The 13,007-nt window shown below is 49.8% G+C and overlaps 1 protein-coding gene across 1 annotated transcript in view; it reads right to left on the bottom strand.

Annotated features, from left to right (window-relative positions):
- TAF15 (TATA-box binding protein associated factor 15) overlaps positions 1–1,899 on the bottom strand; it is a 37,194-nt gene extending 35,295 nt beyond the window's left edge. Inside the window, exon 1 of the mRNA XM_008271137.4 lies at positions 1,758–1,899. Within this exon, the coding sequence (XP_008269359.1) occupies positions 1,758–1,764 (7 nt within the window). The 5' untranslated portion in view covers positions 1,765–1,899. The remainder of the gene's footprint in view (positions 1–1,757) is intronic.
- Between the last annotated feature and the right edge of the window lie 11,108 nt (positions 1,900–13,007).

Below are 13,007 nucleotides of genomic sequence, written 5' to 3' on the forward strand. Positions count from 1 at the left end.
GATTCTAGTTTTAATTGAATGTTAAGAAATAAGCATCTACTAAATAGTACTTTTCACAAGAAAGCCAATCTCAGTACTTCTTTAAAAAACTAAAATTACAAAGCAGCAATTAACTAGCTGATATCTCAGTCACATGAAAATCACTAAAGGAGTAAATCAGCTCTACTATGATACATGGAAAGCCTGAATTTTACAAACTGCAAACTCCTAAAACTACCTAGTACTACAAAAACAAGCCACTGTTTATACTAAGCCTGCTAAAATCAGAACAGGCCAAAAGTTCTTAATAAGCAATGTATACATTGAAACTTGGTCAATTTCTTCATGACGGCAGGATTTTTAATTTTCTTAAACTACTGGTAAATTACACATCCTCCTTGGGAGCCTTACCAGACTTCCTCCCAAATTATGCAGCTGATGAAAGGTGTACCAATGTCTACTTTGGAAGTTATTCGTTGTTTGAGGAAGGATTAAACAAATTGAAATCAAGAGGTAAGTTCAGTGGTTTATCCCCTCAAAAAGATCAATATTCTAGCTTTTTAATATCAACGTTAACCTAGAAGAAACGTATCATTTTCCTGTCCAATTCTTCTTGCTAACTTAGATTCCTCAGACTGTCCCTTTTCTTTGGTCACACCATTCCATCCTTCTACATGACAATTACCGGGGCTTTCCTGTTTATTTCTCAAATACTGACAGGTTGCTCCTTAGAGCGTAATAGGCAGGCTCTACTAGAAGGCATACTGTACCCCAACCATATGGCTTTGGGAAAACGTGGTTTTGAGCCACAAAAAGTGACACCTAACGCTCCTGAGGGTTCCCAGCAAGTGGATCCCTTGGGTCCCTGTGTGATCAGCTAGGTCGGCTAAATCCAGAGGACCTGCACCTTCTTGACTTTTAAATTCTGGTTTAGCAGGATCCACACTGGCTGTCCTGGAGCGACTAAGGCTCCTTTCTCTCCTCCACACAACGGGTGGCCTCTGCCCACTTAACTGCTCGTCGGAGAAGCTGCTCTCCTCGTGGGCTGGGCGTCTGACGGGGCAATGCCACCAACACCTACGGAAGCTTATCACTAAGAGACGGGGCTCACTTCCAGCTCTTTCGGGGGACCAACAACTGGAGCGGGCGGTTAGGATGGCAGAGCGGGGCGAGGAGGAAGCTGACTGACAGGCCAAGACCCCCACTGCACTCGCGGCGGCTACGGCGGAGGGAACGGCGGCGTGTGAGGCAACGTCCTTTCAAAGGGCTCCCAGGGCGTCCAGGCCCCCACCTGAGGAACGGGTGAGTCAGGAAGGCCCAGCTCCACTTCACGGGTGGGGAAACTGAGGCAACGAGGCGGCGAGATGACTGGCCCGAGGCCTCGCTGAAAGATCTGAGGCGGAGCGGACAACCAGAAGCACCGATTCTCTCAGTCTGATGCTCTCCTCGCGGCTCCCCCCGCCCCCTAGGATGGCGTAGACCGCCTCCGCCCCCCGACTCACACACACCCTCCCCCGGGAGCGCAAGTCTCCTCAGGTTCCAAGGACACGGCCAAAAGGCAGGGGACCCGAAGCGCTCCCGCCGTGATTTGCAGCCAGAGAGCGTTGGGAGCGTGCGTGCCTCCAGCCCAACATGGCGGCGGCGCGTCCGCCCCCCCACCCCAAGCCTCCCTCAGGGCCGAAGGTTTTCCCTCGGGGCCCTCCGGTGGGCGGGAAGGCTGCCCAACCCCGCCAGGCCCCTTCTCGCCGCTGCCGCTGCTCGCTGACGGAGTCACCTACCCGACATGACTAACGGCCGCGGCGCGGAGCCCCCACAGCCCGCCGAGAACAAGGAATACCACAGCCAGGCGGCGCGGCGGCCGGAGCTGTTCTGAGGGCGGCGCGGCGGGCTGAGGCCGACTGCGGGGCCTCGGCAGCCAATCAGCGGGCAGTGGGCCGTACCACCCACCAAAGAAGGAGGGGTGGTTGTGCACCAGAATGGGCCTCCGAGCCCTGAGGACCTCTCTGGTCTCCCCTCCGCGGGCGGTACCATTATTGAGAGGGAACTGAGAAGAGAAAGTACCAATGCCACCTTGAGTACGGGGGAGGAGGCTGGACGTACTAGAACCGTCCTACTCGCAGTCCTATTCCTCACCTTGCTGGTTCAGATAGAATTCGAGGTTATGAAGCGAAACAGGGGGGACCTTATAAACTCAGACTGTTTGGTTAGAAAAGGCCTTTCTTCCTCTAAGATTTCGAATGGTTTGCCCTAGTTCTCTCCGTTCTCCGACCGAGAGCTCGGGCCACCTGGGGGCGTTCGGAGTGGACGAGCTGGATCCCGGGGACAGAAAGTCGTGACGAGCCGCTGGTACCTACCAGGTCACCTCACGGCTTGTTATGACTACCTTGCCGAATGGAAAACAAGAAGGTAGCAGAAACAGAGACGTGCGTGGAAACGAAATCACACGCAAACCTGACCCTGAGAACGTGGTGGGGCGGGGGATCGCGCTCAGATTTTCGGTACCATCGTACCGGCTAACACGTAATTGTCAGGCAGCCACCTTGCATCATCTCATTTAATTCTCACAACGGACTGATGAAACATCTTCCCGACGTTGCCGAGAAGGCAGAACTCATTTACCCCGGGTCTTGGAGCTTGCCAAGGGTGGCGATGGAATTTGAAACCTGGTAATCCTACACCGCTGTGTGTAGGTTCCACCATAACGCAGTACGGCCTAGAGGGGCCTTAGCTCTATTATAGAGAAGGCAAAGGGAAAGCTCAGCCAGCCAGCAGGGACATTTGCCCGGAAGGTGTGATATCTGAGCCTATCCCTAGGTGATGAGCAGAAGTTGACTGAGTGAAGGAATGAGCAAAAAATATTGCGGGCGTTTGGGGACAGAACCAGTGGCTACAGGATCCGCCATACCACCCATCCCTTTCACAGCTCTTCAAATAAATAAACCAGTTTTCAAAAAAATTTTTATTTATTCGAAAGACAGTTACAGGCCGGCGCCGAGGCTCACTTGGCTAATCCTCCGCCTGCGGCGCTGGCACCCAGGTTCTAATCCCGGTTGGGGCACTGGGTTCTAGTCCCAGTTGCTCCTCTTCCAGTCCAGCTCTCTGCTGTGGCCCGGGATGGCCAAGGTGCTTGGGTCCCTGCACCCGCAGGGGAGACCGGGAGGAAGCACCCAGCTCCTGGCTTCGGATCGGCGCAGCGCCGGCCATGGCAACCATTAGGGGAGTAAACCAACGGAAGGAAGACCTTCTCTCTGTCTCTCTCTCACTGTCTATAACTTTACCTGTCAAATAAAAAATTTTAAAAAAAATTAAAAAAAAGAAGAGTTACAGAGAGGGAGAGAGAAAGAGAGAGGTCTTCCATCAGCTGGTTTCCTCCCCAGATGGCTTCAACAGAGCTAGGCAGAAACAGAAACGAAGGCAGGAGCCAGTAGCTTCTGAGTCTCCCACACTTGGGCTATCTTCCACTCCTTTCCCAGGCACCAGATCAGCTAGGACAGAGACACAAATGGACACCCATATAGGATGCCAGCATTGCAGATGGTGGCTTAACCTTCTACCTGCTGCCACAACACTGGTCCACTTTGTTTTATGATTTTTGTTTTTTTAAAGATTGGTTTATTTTGGGCCAGCGTTGTTGCGTAGTTGGTAAAACTACTGCCTGCGACACCAGCATCCCATATGGGCGCATTGTCCTGTCCCAGCTGCTCCACTTCCAATCCATCTCCCTGCTTATGTGCCTGGAAAAGCAGCAGAAGAGGTGCTTGGGCCTCTGCCACCCTTGTGAGAGACCCAGATGTAGTCCCAGGCTCCTGGCTCCGGCTTGGCCCACCCCTGGCTGTTGCGGCCATTTGGGGAGGAAATCAGCAGATGGAAGATTATTTCCTGTCTCTCCCTCTCTCTGTACCTCTGCCTTTCAGATAAGTAAATCTTAAAAAAAAAAAAAAAAATGGGCAAAAGGACTTTCCAAACTGCTCATAGAACAAGTAAATCAATGTCTAGAGTAAACGCTCAAAGGAAGGATGGTAGGAGATAATGCCAGAAAAGCAGGAGCAAAATGGCTAGAGTCTTATGAAGTATGTTGGAATGTGGGCCTTATCATGAGGACAGAGTCACCAGAGGATTTTTTTTTAAGTATTTATTTATTTATTTGAAAGTCAGAGTTACACACAGAGAAAAGGAAAGGCAGAAAGAGAGAGAGAAAAGGTCTTCCATCCGCTGGTTCACTCCCCAATTGGCTGCAATGGCCGGAGCTGTGCTGATCAGGAGCAAGGAGCTTCCTCCAGGTCTTCCCACATGGGTACAGGGGCCTAAGGACCCGGGCCATCCTCTGCTGCTTTCCCAGGCCATAGCAGAGAGCTGGATCAAAACTGGAGCAGCTGGGACTCACACCAGCGCCTATGTGGGATGCTGGCACTGCGGGTGGCAGCTTCACCTGCTATGCCACAGCGCCAGCCCCACCAGAGGTTTCTAAAGAAGAGTTTAGGGGCTGGCATTGTGGCATAGCAGATTGGCTTGGGATGTCTACATCCCATATCCAAGTGCCAATCGGAGTCCTTTCCAATCCAGCTTCCTATTAATGTGCTTGGGAAGCAGCAGATGGTGGCTCAACTGCTTGAGTTCCTGTCATGCACATGGGAGACCTGGATGGCTCATGGCTCCTGGCTTTAGCCTGGCGCAGCCTGAGCTGTTGGGGAGTGAACCAGCAGATGAAAAACTTCTCTTCCCCACCTCCACCCCTATCACTCTGCCTTTCAAATAAATAAATATTTTTTTAAAGGAGGAGTAAGGTCAGATTTGTACTTTCCAGTTGCAGAATGAAGAACACTTAGAAACGAGGGATGCCTGAAAGCAGGGAGACCAGTGAGGTGGCCAGTGCAAAACGTTCCACTGACAGATAATAGTGCCCTGGACTTAGGTAGTAGCTGTGGAAGTGGAGGTGAATGAAAAGGTCCCAGATACCTAAGGAGTAGACTGGACAAGAGCCCAGAGAAAGGAGCCTGGTGAATTCTGGGTTCCTGACTTATGCAAGTGGCCAGAGGGTGGTGTCATTCACTGAGATAGGAAACATGGAGGAGGAGACTGGATAGAAGTGAAGGATAAGGTCAGGATTCATGCCTTCAGGTCAGAAGAAAAGGCATGAAGTCATCTTTCCTCACTATATGAGCCCTAATTGCCTCAATTCTAGATGGAGAGAGTCATAGAACCCTCTAGACAGGTCCAAACAAGCAAGGCTAAAGGAATAAAATTCTTCCATAACTAAAAACCATTTAACCATTTAGCATATATTTATTGAGGAAGGCAGCCTGGAGGAGACATTAGGCATGGCAGCGGCAGGACAAGAACTGGGTTGTAGAGGGAGGAAAGGGATCTTCCAGGCTGTTCTCTACCCCTCCCCCCAATTTATTTAGTTTGAAAAGAAAGCAGAGAGGGAGAGAAAGAGAGCAAGAAATCTTCCATCTGCTGGCTCACTCCCTAAATGGCCACAATAGCCAGGACAAAGCCAGGAGCTTGGAACTCCATCCTGGCCTCCCACATGGGTAGCAGTGCCCAAGTACTTGGGCCATCACACTTTCTCCTTTCCCAGGCACATTGAGCAGGAAGCTGGATTGGAAGCAGAGCAGCCAGGACTAGAACTAGCACTCCAATATAGAATGCCTACATCACAAGTGATGTCTTAACCCACTGCACTACAATGCCAGCCCCTCTTTTTTAAATAATTTTTTAAGAAAGAAATACAGAAAGTACTGCACATCATTGCCTTCTTAAATTTTTACCACCATTCATTTATTCACTGTTCATTCAACTGCTTCCTCAGGAGGTTAACAATGCCACAGGCCTTGGAAAGCCCTGAAACATAGCCCTTGCCCTCCAAGAACCACAGTCTGATACCAGGGATTCCTACCAACTGCTGAACATGCTAAGATTGGAGGATGTGGAGGGTGCTGTGAAAACACAGAGGAAGGGCATCTTGCCCCCCATGAAAGGAGACTTTCTGCAGGTAGTGCCTCTAAAACTGGGCTCTGAAGCAAGGACGGGTTTAGCCAGTGGGGGCACACCAGGAATAGCACACTCGTCGCCTGCTAGGACTGGGGAGAAGCAGAGTTTTGGGAATTCTAGGTGGTTCAGTCCAGTTGAGGTGTGGAGTTGCAGGGGCGGAGAGTGGTGAGAAATGGAAATAAGAAGAAGGCAGCAGCCACGTCCTGAAGGGCCTGGGCATTCGATGACTGCAGCGGAGAACTTGTGAAGAATTTAAACACGTCTATGAAATAGCTTTTATCCACAGCTGGCAGACGGCAATGCTGAAGCTCAGGAAGGTGTAATTCTTTACCAAGTCATGCAACTAATTAGGGACACAAGCAGAACTCATACCCAAGCCTTTGGATCATGCTCTCCATTCTATTCACAAAGGTCCTGGTCTCCCAAACTTGAAGCAGAGATCATCCCAGATCTTCCACGCTCGGGCTTCTTTCCATGGGCCCTTGTCTACCACACAATGACTCCTGTGCTCTCCTGTCTTCCAGGCTTTTGCCTGGAGATTTTACAAACTTGAATCTTCACCCAGTCGTTCTTTATACTGTGAGATCCTACTTCCTGTTACCTCCACTATCCTGGCCTCAGTCTGCATATTTATGGGAGAGAGCAGCTACATTTTACACATAAGCTGTAGCACAAGCTATCTGCAAAGACCTGGGTCCTGGGCCTCTGTGCCCTTCATCCAGTCCCCCTGGTCTTCAAGTTGTGTTGTTTCCATTTCAGAAATTCCCTCGAGTGGTAGCTTCCAGCTAGAACTGGCCAATGGGAGGCCTGGTGGGAAAGAGGGGAAGAAAGGGAGAATTGAGGGTTATTCTCTTCCCTTTCCACCACTGGTGTACGGCCTTGAGTGTAAATGTACTCAGAGTGAGAAGGGACGCCATTAGAGGGAGCCATCTGAGCAGACAGGCCTGGCCTGACCCGACCAGTTCTGCCAGGATTACTCTGGTGGCTGCTTTGAGGAGACAATGGACCATAGGAGGTGACAGAGGTAACAAGCAGAGGTTATTGTTGACACCAAAATAAAATCTGGATCACAGTAATTTTTGCCTCATTTTAAAAAATATTTATTTGTTTATGTATTCATTTGAAAGAAAGAATAAGAGAGAGAGGGAGACACTCTTCTATCTGCTAGTTTACTCCTCAGTTGCCCACAATAGCCAGAGTTGGGCCAGGCTGAAGCCAGTAGCCAGGCATTCTATCTGGGTCTCCTATGTGGGTTTCAGGGGCCCAAGCACTTGGGCCATCTTTTTCTGCCTTCCCAGGTGCATTAGCAAGGAACTGGATCAGAAGCAGAGCAGCTGGGACTCAAATATGGAACGTCAAGGGCTGGCACTGTGGCGCAGTGGGTTAACACCCTGACCTGAAGCACAAGCATCCCATATGGATGCCGGTTCTAGTCCCAGCTACTTCTCTTCTGATCCAGCTTTCTGCTATGGCCTGGGAAAGCAGTAGAAGATGGCCCAAGTTCTTGGGCCCCTGTACCTATATGGGAGACCTGCAATAAGCCCCTGGCTCCTGGCTTCAGATCAGCACAGCTCCAGCCGTTGCAGTCGTCTGGGGAATGAACCATCAGATGGAAGACTCCCCCCCTCCCCGCCCCGCCTCTCCTCTCTTTCAAATAAATACATAAATCTTTAAAAAAACATGGAATATCAGGGCTATACTGGCTCCCCAGTTTTTGCCTTTTGAAATCCTGTGGAGCTCACAGTTGTCCCAAATAATTTCAGGCTTACACACCTTGCTGACTTATTCTCTGGTTGGGCTGTATAATTCCTCTCTGAAACTCCAGTGCTTAACACAGTGCCCAAAACAGTAAACATCTAAAACATAAAAGGAAGAGAAAAACACTTGTATTTCGTGAGTTCACAAGTGAATAAATAAACAAAAGGCATGACTTGTCTTTCTGGCTTGTCTGTAAACTTCTTAGGCTCAAAGACCTTATCTAGGACCTTCCTGTGTCTCCCATGAGGCACAGAGTAAGTGTTTGGTGAGTGTTTGTTGAAAGAATGACAGCTACAATGACAGCTGCTTTGTGCCAAGTGCCACAGGCAGTTGTAGCCTTGTCACCACCCCACCCCCTCCCCTAGGGGAGGTGTCTCTGGAGCCCTGGTCCCGTGGCCTTCCTAGAGAGCAGGCCTCCCCTGATGATTGCTCCAAGACTGCAGTGCCACAGCAGGGAGCTCCCTGTAAATGACCGGGCTATCCCTGTTCTCCCAACAGTGTCAGGCGCTTCCTGTTCACGGTGGAAAGGAACCAGACACTTTCCTGTTAGCAGGTCTTTTAAGCAAAGCAGCAGATGCTGAGCAGGTCTTGGCCCAGCCTTGCAGGCCAGATGCCTGGTGGTTAGAAAGCCTTTATGTGGAAGGGAAATGGGGCATTGCGCCAGATTGGCCAAGCATTTATTGTGCTCCTTGCATGTCCCCTGGGCCCTGGTGTGAGTAAAAAACAAATTAAAAGATGTTGATGCCTTGCTAAACTGTGATGAGGGTTAGGGAGCATGGGGGTGCTCTGAGCTCGAGAGCATTGCCTGGTGAGGAGGTGGTAGTGCAACTGTCCTGGGGCAGGCTTGTATGTGTCATCTTGATGTGAACATGCTCATTATGAAAATGTGCACAGAATACATGAGTGTACGCTAGTGTATGCACCCAATATCCAGCACGTCACAGGGTTTAAGTTACTAATGGTCTAGCTTGCTCCTCATAGCACACAGAGTAACAGAAAAGGCAAGAATTGTCTTTCTCCCATTCTAAAACTGCAAAACTCAGGCTGGTTAACTTGAAAAAGTCACACAGTAGGAAAAAGTCAAGATTTAAACCCAGGTCTCTCTTACTCCAAATGCCTTGCTTTGTCCAGACCCTAACGAGCCTGTGCATGTGTTTTGGCAGAGAGAGGTAGGTGGGTTGTATATAAGTGGACGTGGCCCAGGCTGATGAGGCCACATCTGCATTTGCTGGAGACAGAAAGTGTTTCTCCTCCAGAGGCAGAGGTGGTTGCTAGAGAACCAGGATTTCTAGAATTGAATCATAACTTAAAAAATGCAGAGGCTCTGGTCAGTAATGGATGCAAATTATCACAGGTAAAATTCCCACAAGTCTGGGGAAAGTCTCCTCTTCAAGTCTCTCAAACTAATCTCACATCCTCATTATTCCTATTATTGTGGTTTCTTTCAGTTAATTGTCCCGTGAGTTCTTTTCTCCAGAGCCCAGAATTCCTCGATAAAATCTACTTTGTGTTGTGTTGACTTCCCGGGGAAGAGGAAGGGGCAGAGACAAAGCTGATTGTTCCCATAATAAGAGAGAAACTGAGGCCCAGAGGATCCTCATCCAGGATCACACATCCTGCCTGATTCAAGGGGGTCCTGCTGTTGCCTTCTGTCACAGCAGGACGAATGGCCTGGGATGGCAGCATGCTGAGGCCCTGGCACGAGAGCCACAGAGGCCTGTCCACTGTGGGGAGGCCGAGAGGCACTGGGGATCTGAGCCAAGAGAGGAAGAAGGAGGAAGCAGCTGTTTTGAAGAGGAGGTGTGTGAAGAACCCTGCCCTGTGAAGATGGGCAGGAGGGAAGGAGAGCACCAGACATTTGGAAAATCTAGAGCCACCCTCCTCTTGGGCACCAATATTTAGTAGTTAGTGGTTCAGTGGGTCTGGAGTGGGGCTCAGGAATCTGAATTCTTAACAAGCGGCTCAGGCAATTCAGTGCAGGTGACCCAAAAACTACACTTTATAAATTTGACTTGAGGCAACATATGTAGTATTTAAGGGAACAGGATCCAGAGTGACGCCATGCAGGCTTGATTCCAAGCTCCATAACTAGATTTGTGTGACCTTGGAAAGTGATATAATTTCTTTGCCTCACTTTCCTCATATTTAAAATAAGAATGCTTGGGGCTGGTGATGTGGCACAGCAGGCTAAGCTGTCACCTACAATACAGGCATCCCATAGAGTAGTGCAGGTCCGAGTCCCAGTATCTCTGCTTCCAATCCAGCTCCCTTCTAGTGCACCTGGGAAAGAAGTAGAAGGTAGGCCGGCGCCACGGCTCACTAGGCTAATCCTCCGCCTTGCGGCGCCAGCACACAGGGTTCTAGTCCCGGTCGGGGCACCAGATTCTGTCCCGGTTGCCCCTCTTCCAGGCCAGCTCTCTGCTGTGGCCAGGGAGTGCAGTGGAGGATGGCCCAGGTGCTTGGGCCCTGCACCCCATGGGAGACCAGGATAAGTACCTGGCTCCTGCCATTGGATCAGCGTGGTGCACTGGCCGCGCCAGCCATTGGAGGGTGACCCAACGGCAAAAGGAAGACCTTTCTCTCTGTCTCTCTCTCTCACTGTCCACTCTGCCTGTCCAAAAAAAAAAAAAAAAAAAAAAAAAAAACCACAAGGGTTTGGGTTCCTGCTACCCACTTGGCTCCTGGCTTCAACTTGGACTGCCTCGACTGTTGTGGCCATTTGGAGAGTAAACCAGTAGGTGGAAGATCTCTCTCTCTCTCACTCTGTTTCTCTCTCCCTTTAAAAATAAATAAAGAAATCTTAGAAAATCAAATAAGAATGCTTTTAATAGCTTTATCATAAGGAAGTGGCCAAGATCAATGTTCTGACTATATAAAGTATATATCACAAGCATAGCAGATGTTATATAAAGTACATATCACACGCATCAATCATTATTATTTGTCCCAACTCATCTTCTCATCCCTGCCCCCATGTCCACCAGAGGAAGAAATAATGATATTAGATCAACACGGGGACTTGCCTCCACAGTACTGTCTTGGGAGAGGGCTGCTTTTGCATCCCAGGGCTATTCTCCCATCGCTCTCCAGACACTCACTGCGGACTGAGCCTTTTTCTAATACACTGCCCTTCCTTTCCTCCTCAGATCTCTTGGATCCTCCCAGGGCACATGTAGCAAGCTGTCATCTTCCCCACCCTCCACCCCAGACATCCAAAACAGTGTGGTCCACTGTGTCCCACAAAGTGAAAACACATTGCAGTTCAGTAGTAGTACTTTGGAGTTGCCTGGATTTTGAAGAAGACCACAGATTTGTGCTCTGGGATGAAAGAGTAATCTTCAGAGGTGGAAGGGAACCAGAGGCTCTTGCTACCCAACACAGAACATGCTCTCTCCCCAGGAAATGGAGACATCCTATGCCAAGGCCTTGGGGAAGCCTACAGCACTGTGGGGGTGGAAGCTCTCCTGTTTTGCAGGAATTCCAGCAAGGACTTCTAAGTCTGGATAGCACCTAGAGATGACTACAAGCAGAGGTGGAATAGAGAGTGGCAAGGATAGAATCAAACAATTCAACCCAGGACACAGAGCAAGGCAGGGATAGTCAACCTTCAAACACAGCAGTGGTGCTAGTTTGAGAGGTCCAGAGACCAGGGCTCCCTTGAGATGCAAGATCAGCTTTCTGGTGGCCAAGCCCATCTTTTCCCAGGCACTCAGTCCTCCAAAGAACTGTGCCTTCCCCTCTTCTGCCCTCTCCATAGTGAGCCAAAGTGAATAATTTGTGGGATGTGCTGGGAGGTGGGGATGGAGAGATTCAGCATGGAGAGAGAATTGGCAACCCCAGATTTGAATACAGCTTGGCCCATAGTTTTCTTAATGACTGACACTCTTCACAGTTCCCTCCCCTAAAGCAGGCTATCTGCCTGGTTAAGGCCACAGTATTCCTTGCCGTATCTCTAACTTTCACACACACACACACACACACACACACACACACACATATACTACAGTTGACAGATAAACTAGAGGTGCCCAGCTAAACTTGAATTTCAAGTTACCAATGATATAATTTTTAGTATTAATATGTCCCAAATATTGCATACATTAATCTGATATTCAAGTCTAACAGATGGTCCTGTATTTTCGTTTGCTAAATCTGGCCACTCCGTCCCACTCCTCTTGAGTCTCCCTGCCCTAGGCTCAAGGCAGGGCTTTCCTAGACGGGAAGCTCTCTGAGAGTCAGGCCAGGCCTCCCTCTGTCTCTGGGGCAGGGACCCAGGCAGGGCCACTCCTCACAGCTGTGCACAAGGATTCCCTCAGGGGAAGGGAGGAAGACTGTCAAAAAAAACAACCCTGGCTTCGCTCTGTTCCTCCAGTGAGTCCCTGACACAGGGACATCTGCGCGTGGAAGGCTGTCCTGGTCTTCATTGGTCTGCCCAGAGCAGTGTCCGTTTCTAACTGGGCCCCCAGGATGTAGCCCCTTTTTCACTGGTTGTTTGCAAGAAGACCGGGGCCTGTCTCCAATTAGTCTCACCCAAAGACTGCCTGTTTCTAAAACCTCTATTCAAAGACTTTTTTTTTTCAATTTCCCCACCCAAGGGGCTGTCTTTTTCTAAATAGCACAAAATACCACGTGCTCCAGAGGGCCTGTAGCCTCAGGGTTAGAACACTGTGGGTTTTTGTTTCTTTGTTTAGCACTTTGTAGAGTGCACATGAACTCATCCCAATCCCACCAGGGTCCCAGCAGCTCTGTATCCTGGTGGCAACCGCTGTGGGCTGTGAAAGCAGAGAAAACCGGTTGCCTTGGCTCACCGTGTGTTTGGCTGAGGCTTTCACACGCATTGCTTCTCTCGATCCTCATAACGACTTGATGGGACAGGGAAGACACTGGACACTCATTTTCTCTTTTCACCCTCGCGCAACCCTAGGACCCAAGTATACTCCGTTGTTGCGGATGAGGAAACCGACACCTGCGTGTCGCACGGCTGCGCCTGGACAATGGACCGTCACTCACCGAGCTAGAAATCTCCCGACCTTCACAGGACACTGATATGATCCTTATCCCTACGTGATACAAAAAAAAAAAAAAAAAAAAAAAAAAAAAAAAAAGTGGTTTAGAGGGAGGGAGTGACTGAAGAACTAAACCGCCGGCAGGTGAACGCAAACACGGGTCTTCTGACCCCAGTCCGCAGCTCCTTTCACACCCGGGGCCTGGCTCCCCGCCTGACAGAAACAATCAAAGGCCCTCGGGTGACCCAGGACCCCTCCTCGTCGAAGTCT

The sequence above is a fragment of the Oryctolagus cuniculus genome, chromosome 17 (genome assembly GCF_964237555.1).
Source record: "Oryctolagus cuniculus chromosome 17, mOryCun1.1, whole genome shotgun sequence".
Taxonomy (NCBI): domain Eukaryota; kingdom Metazoa; phylum Chordata; class Mammalia; order Lagomorpha; family Leporidae; genus Oryctolagus; species Oryctolagus cuniculus.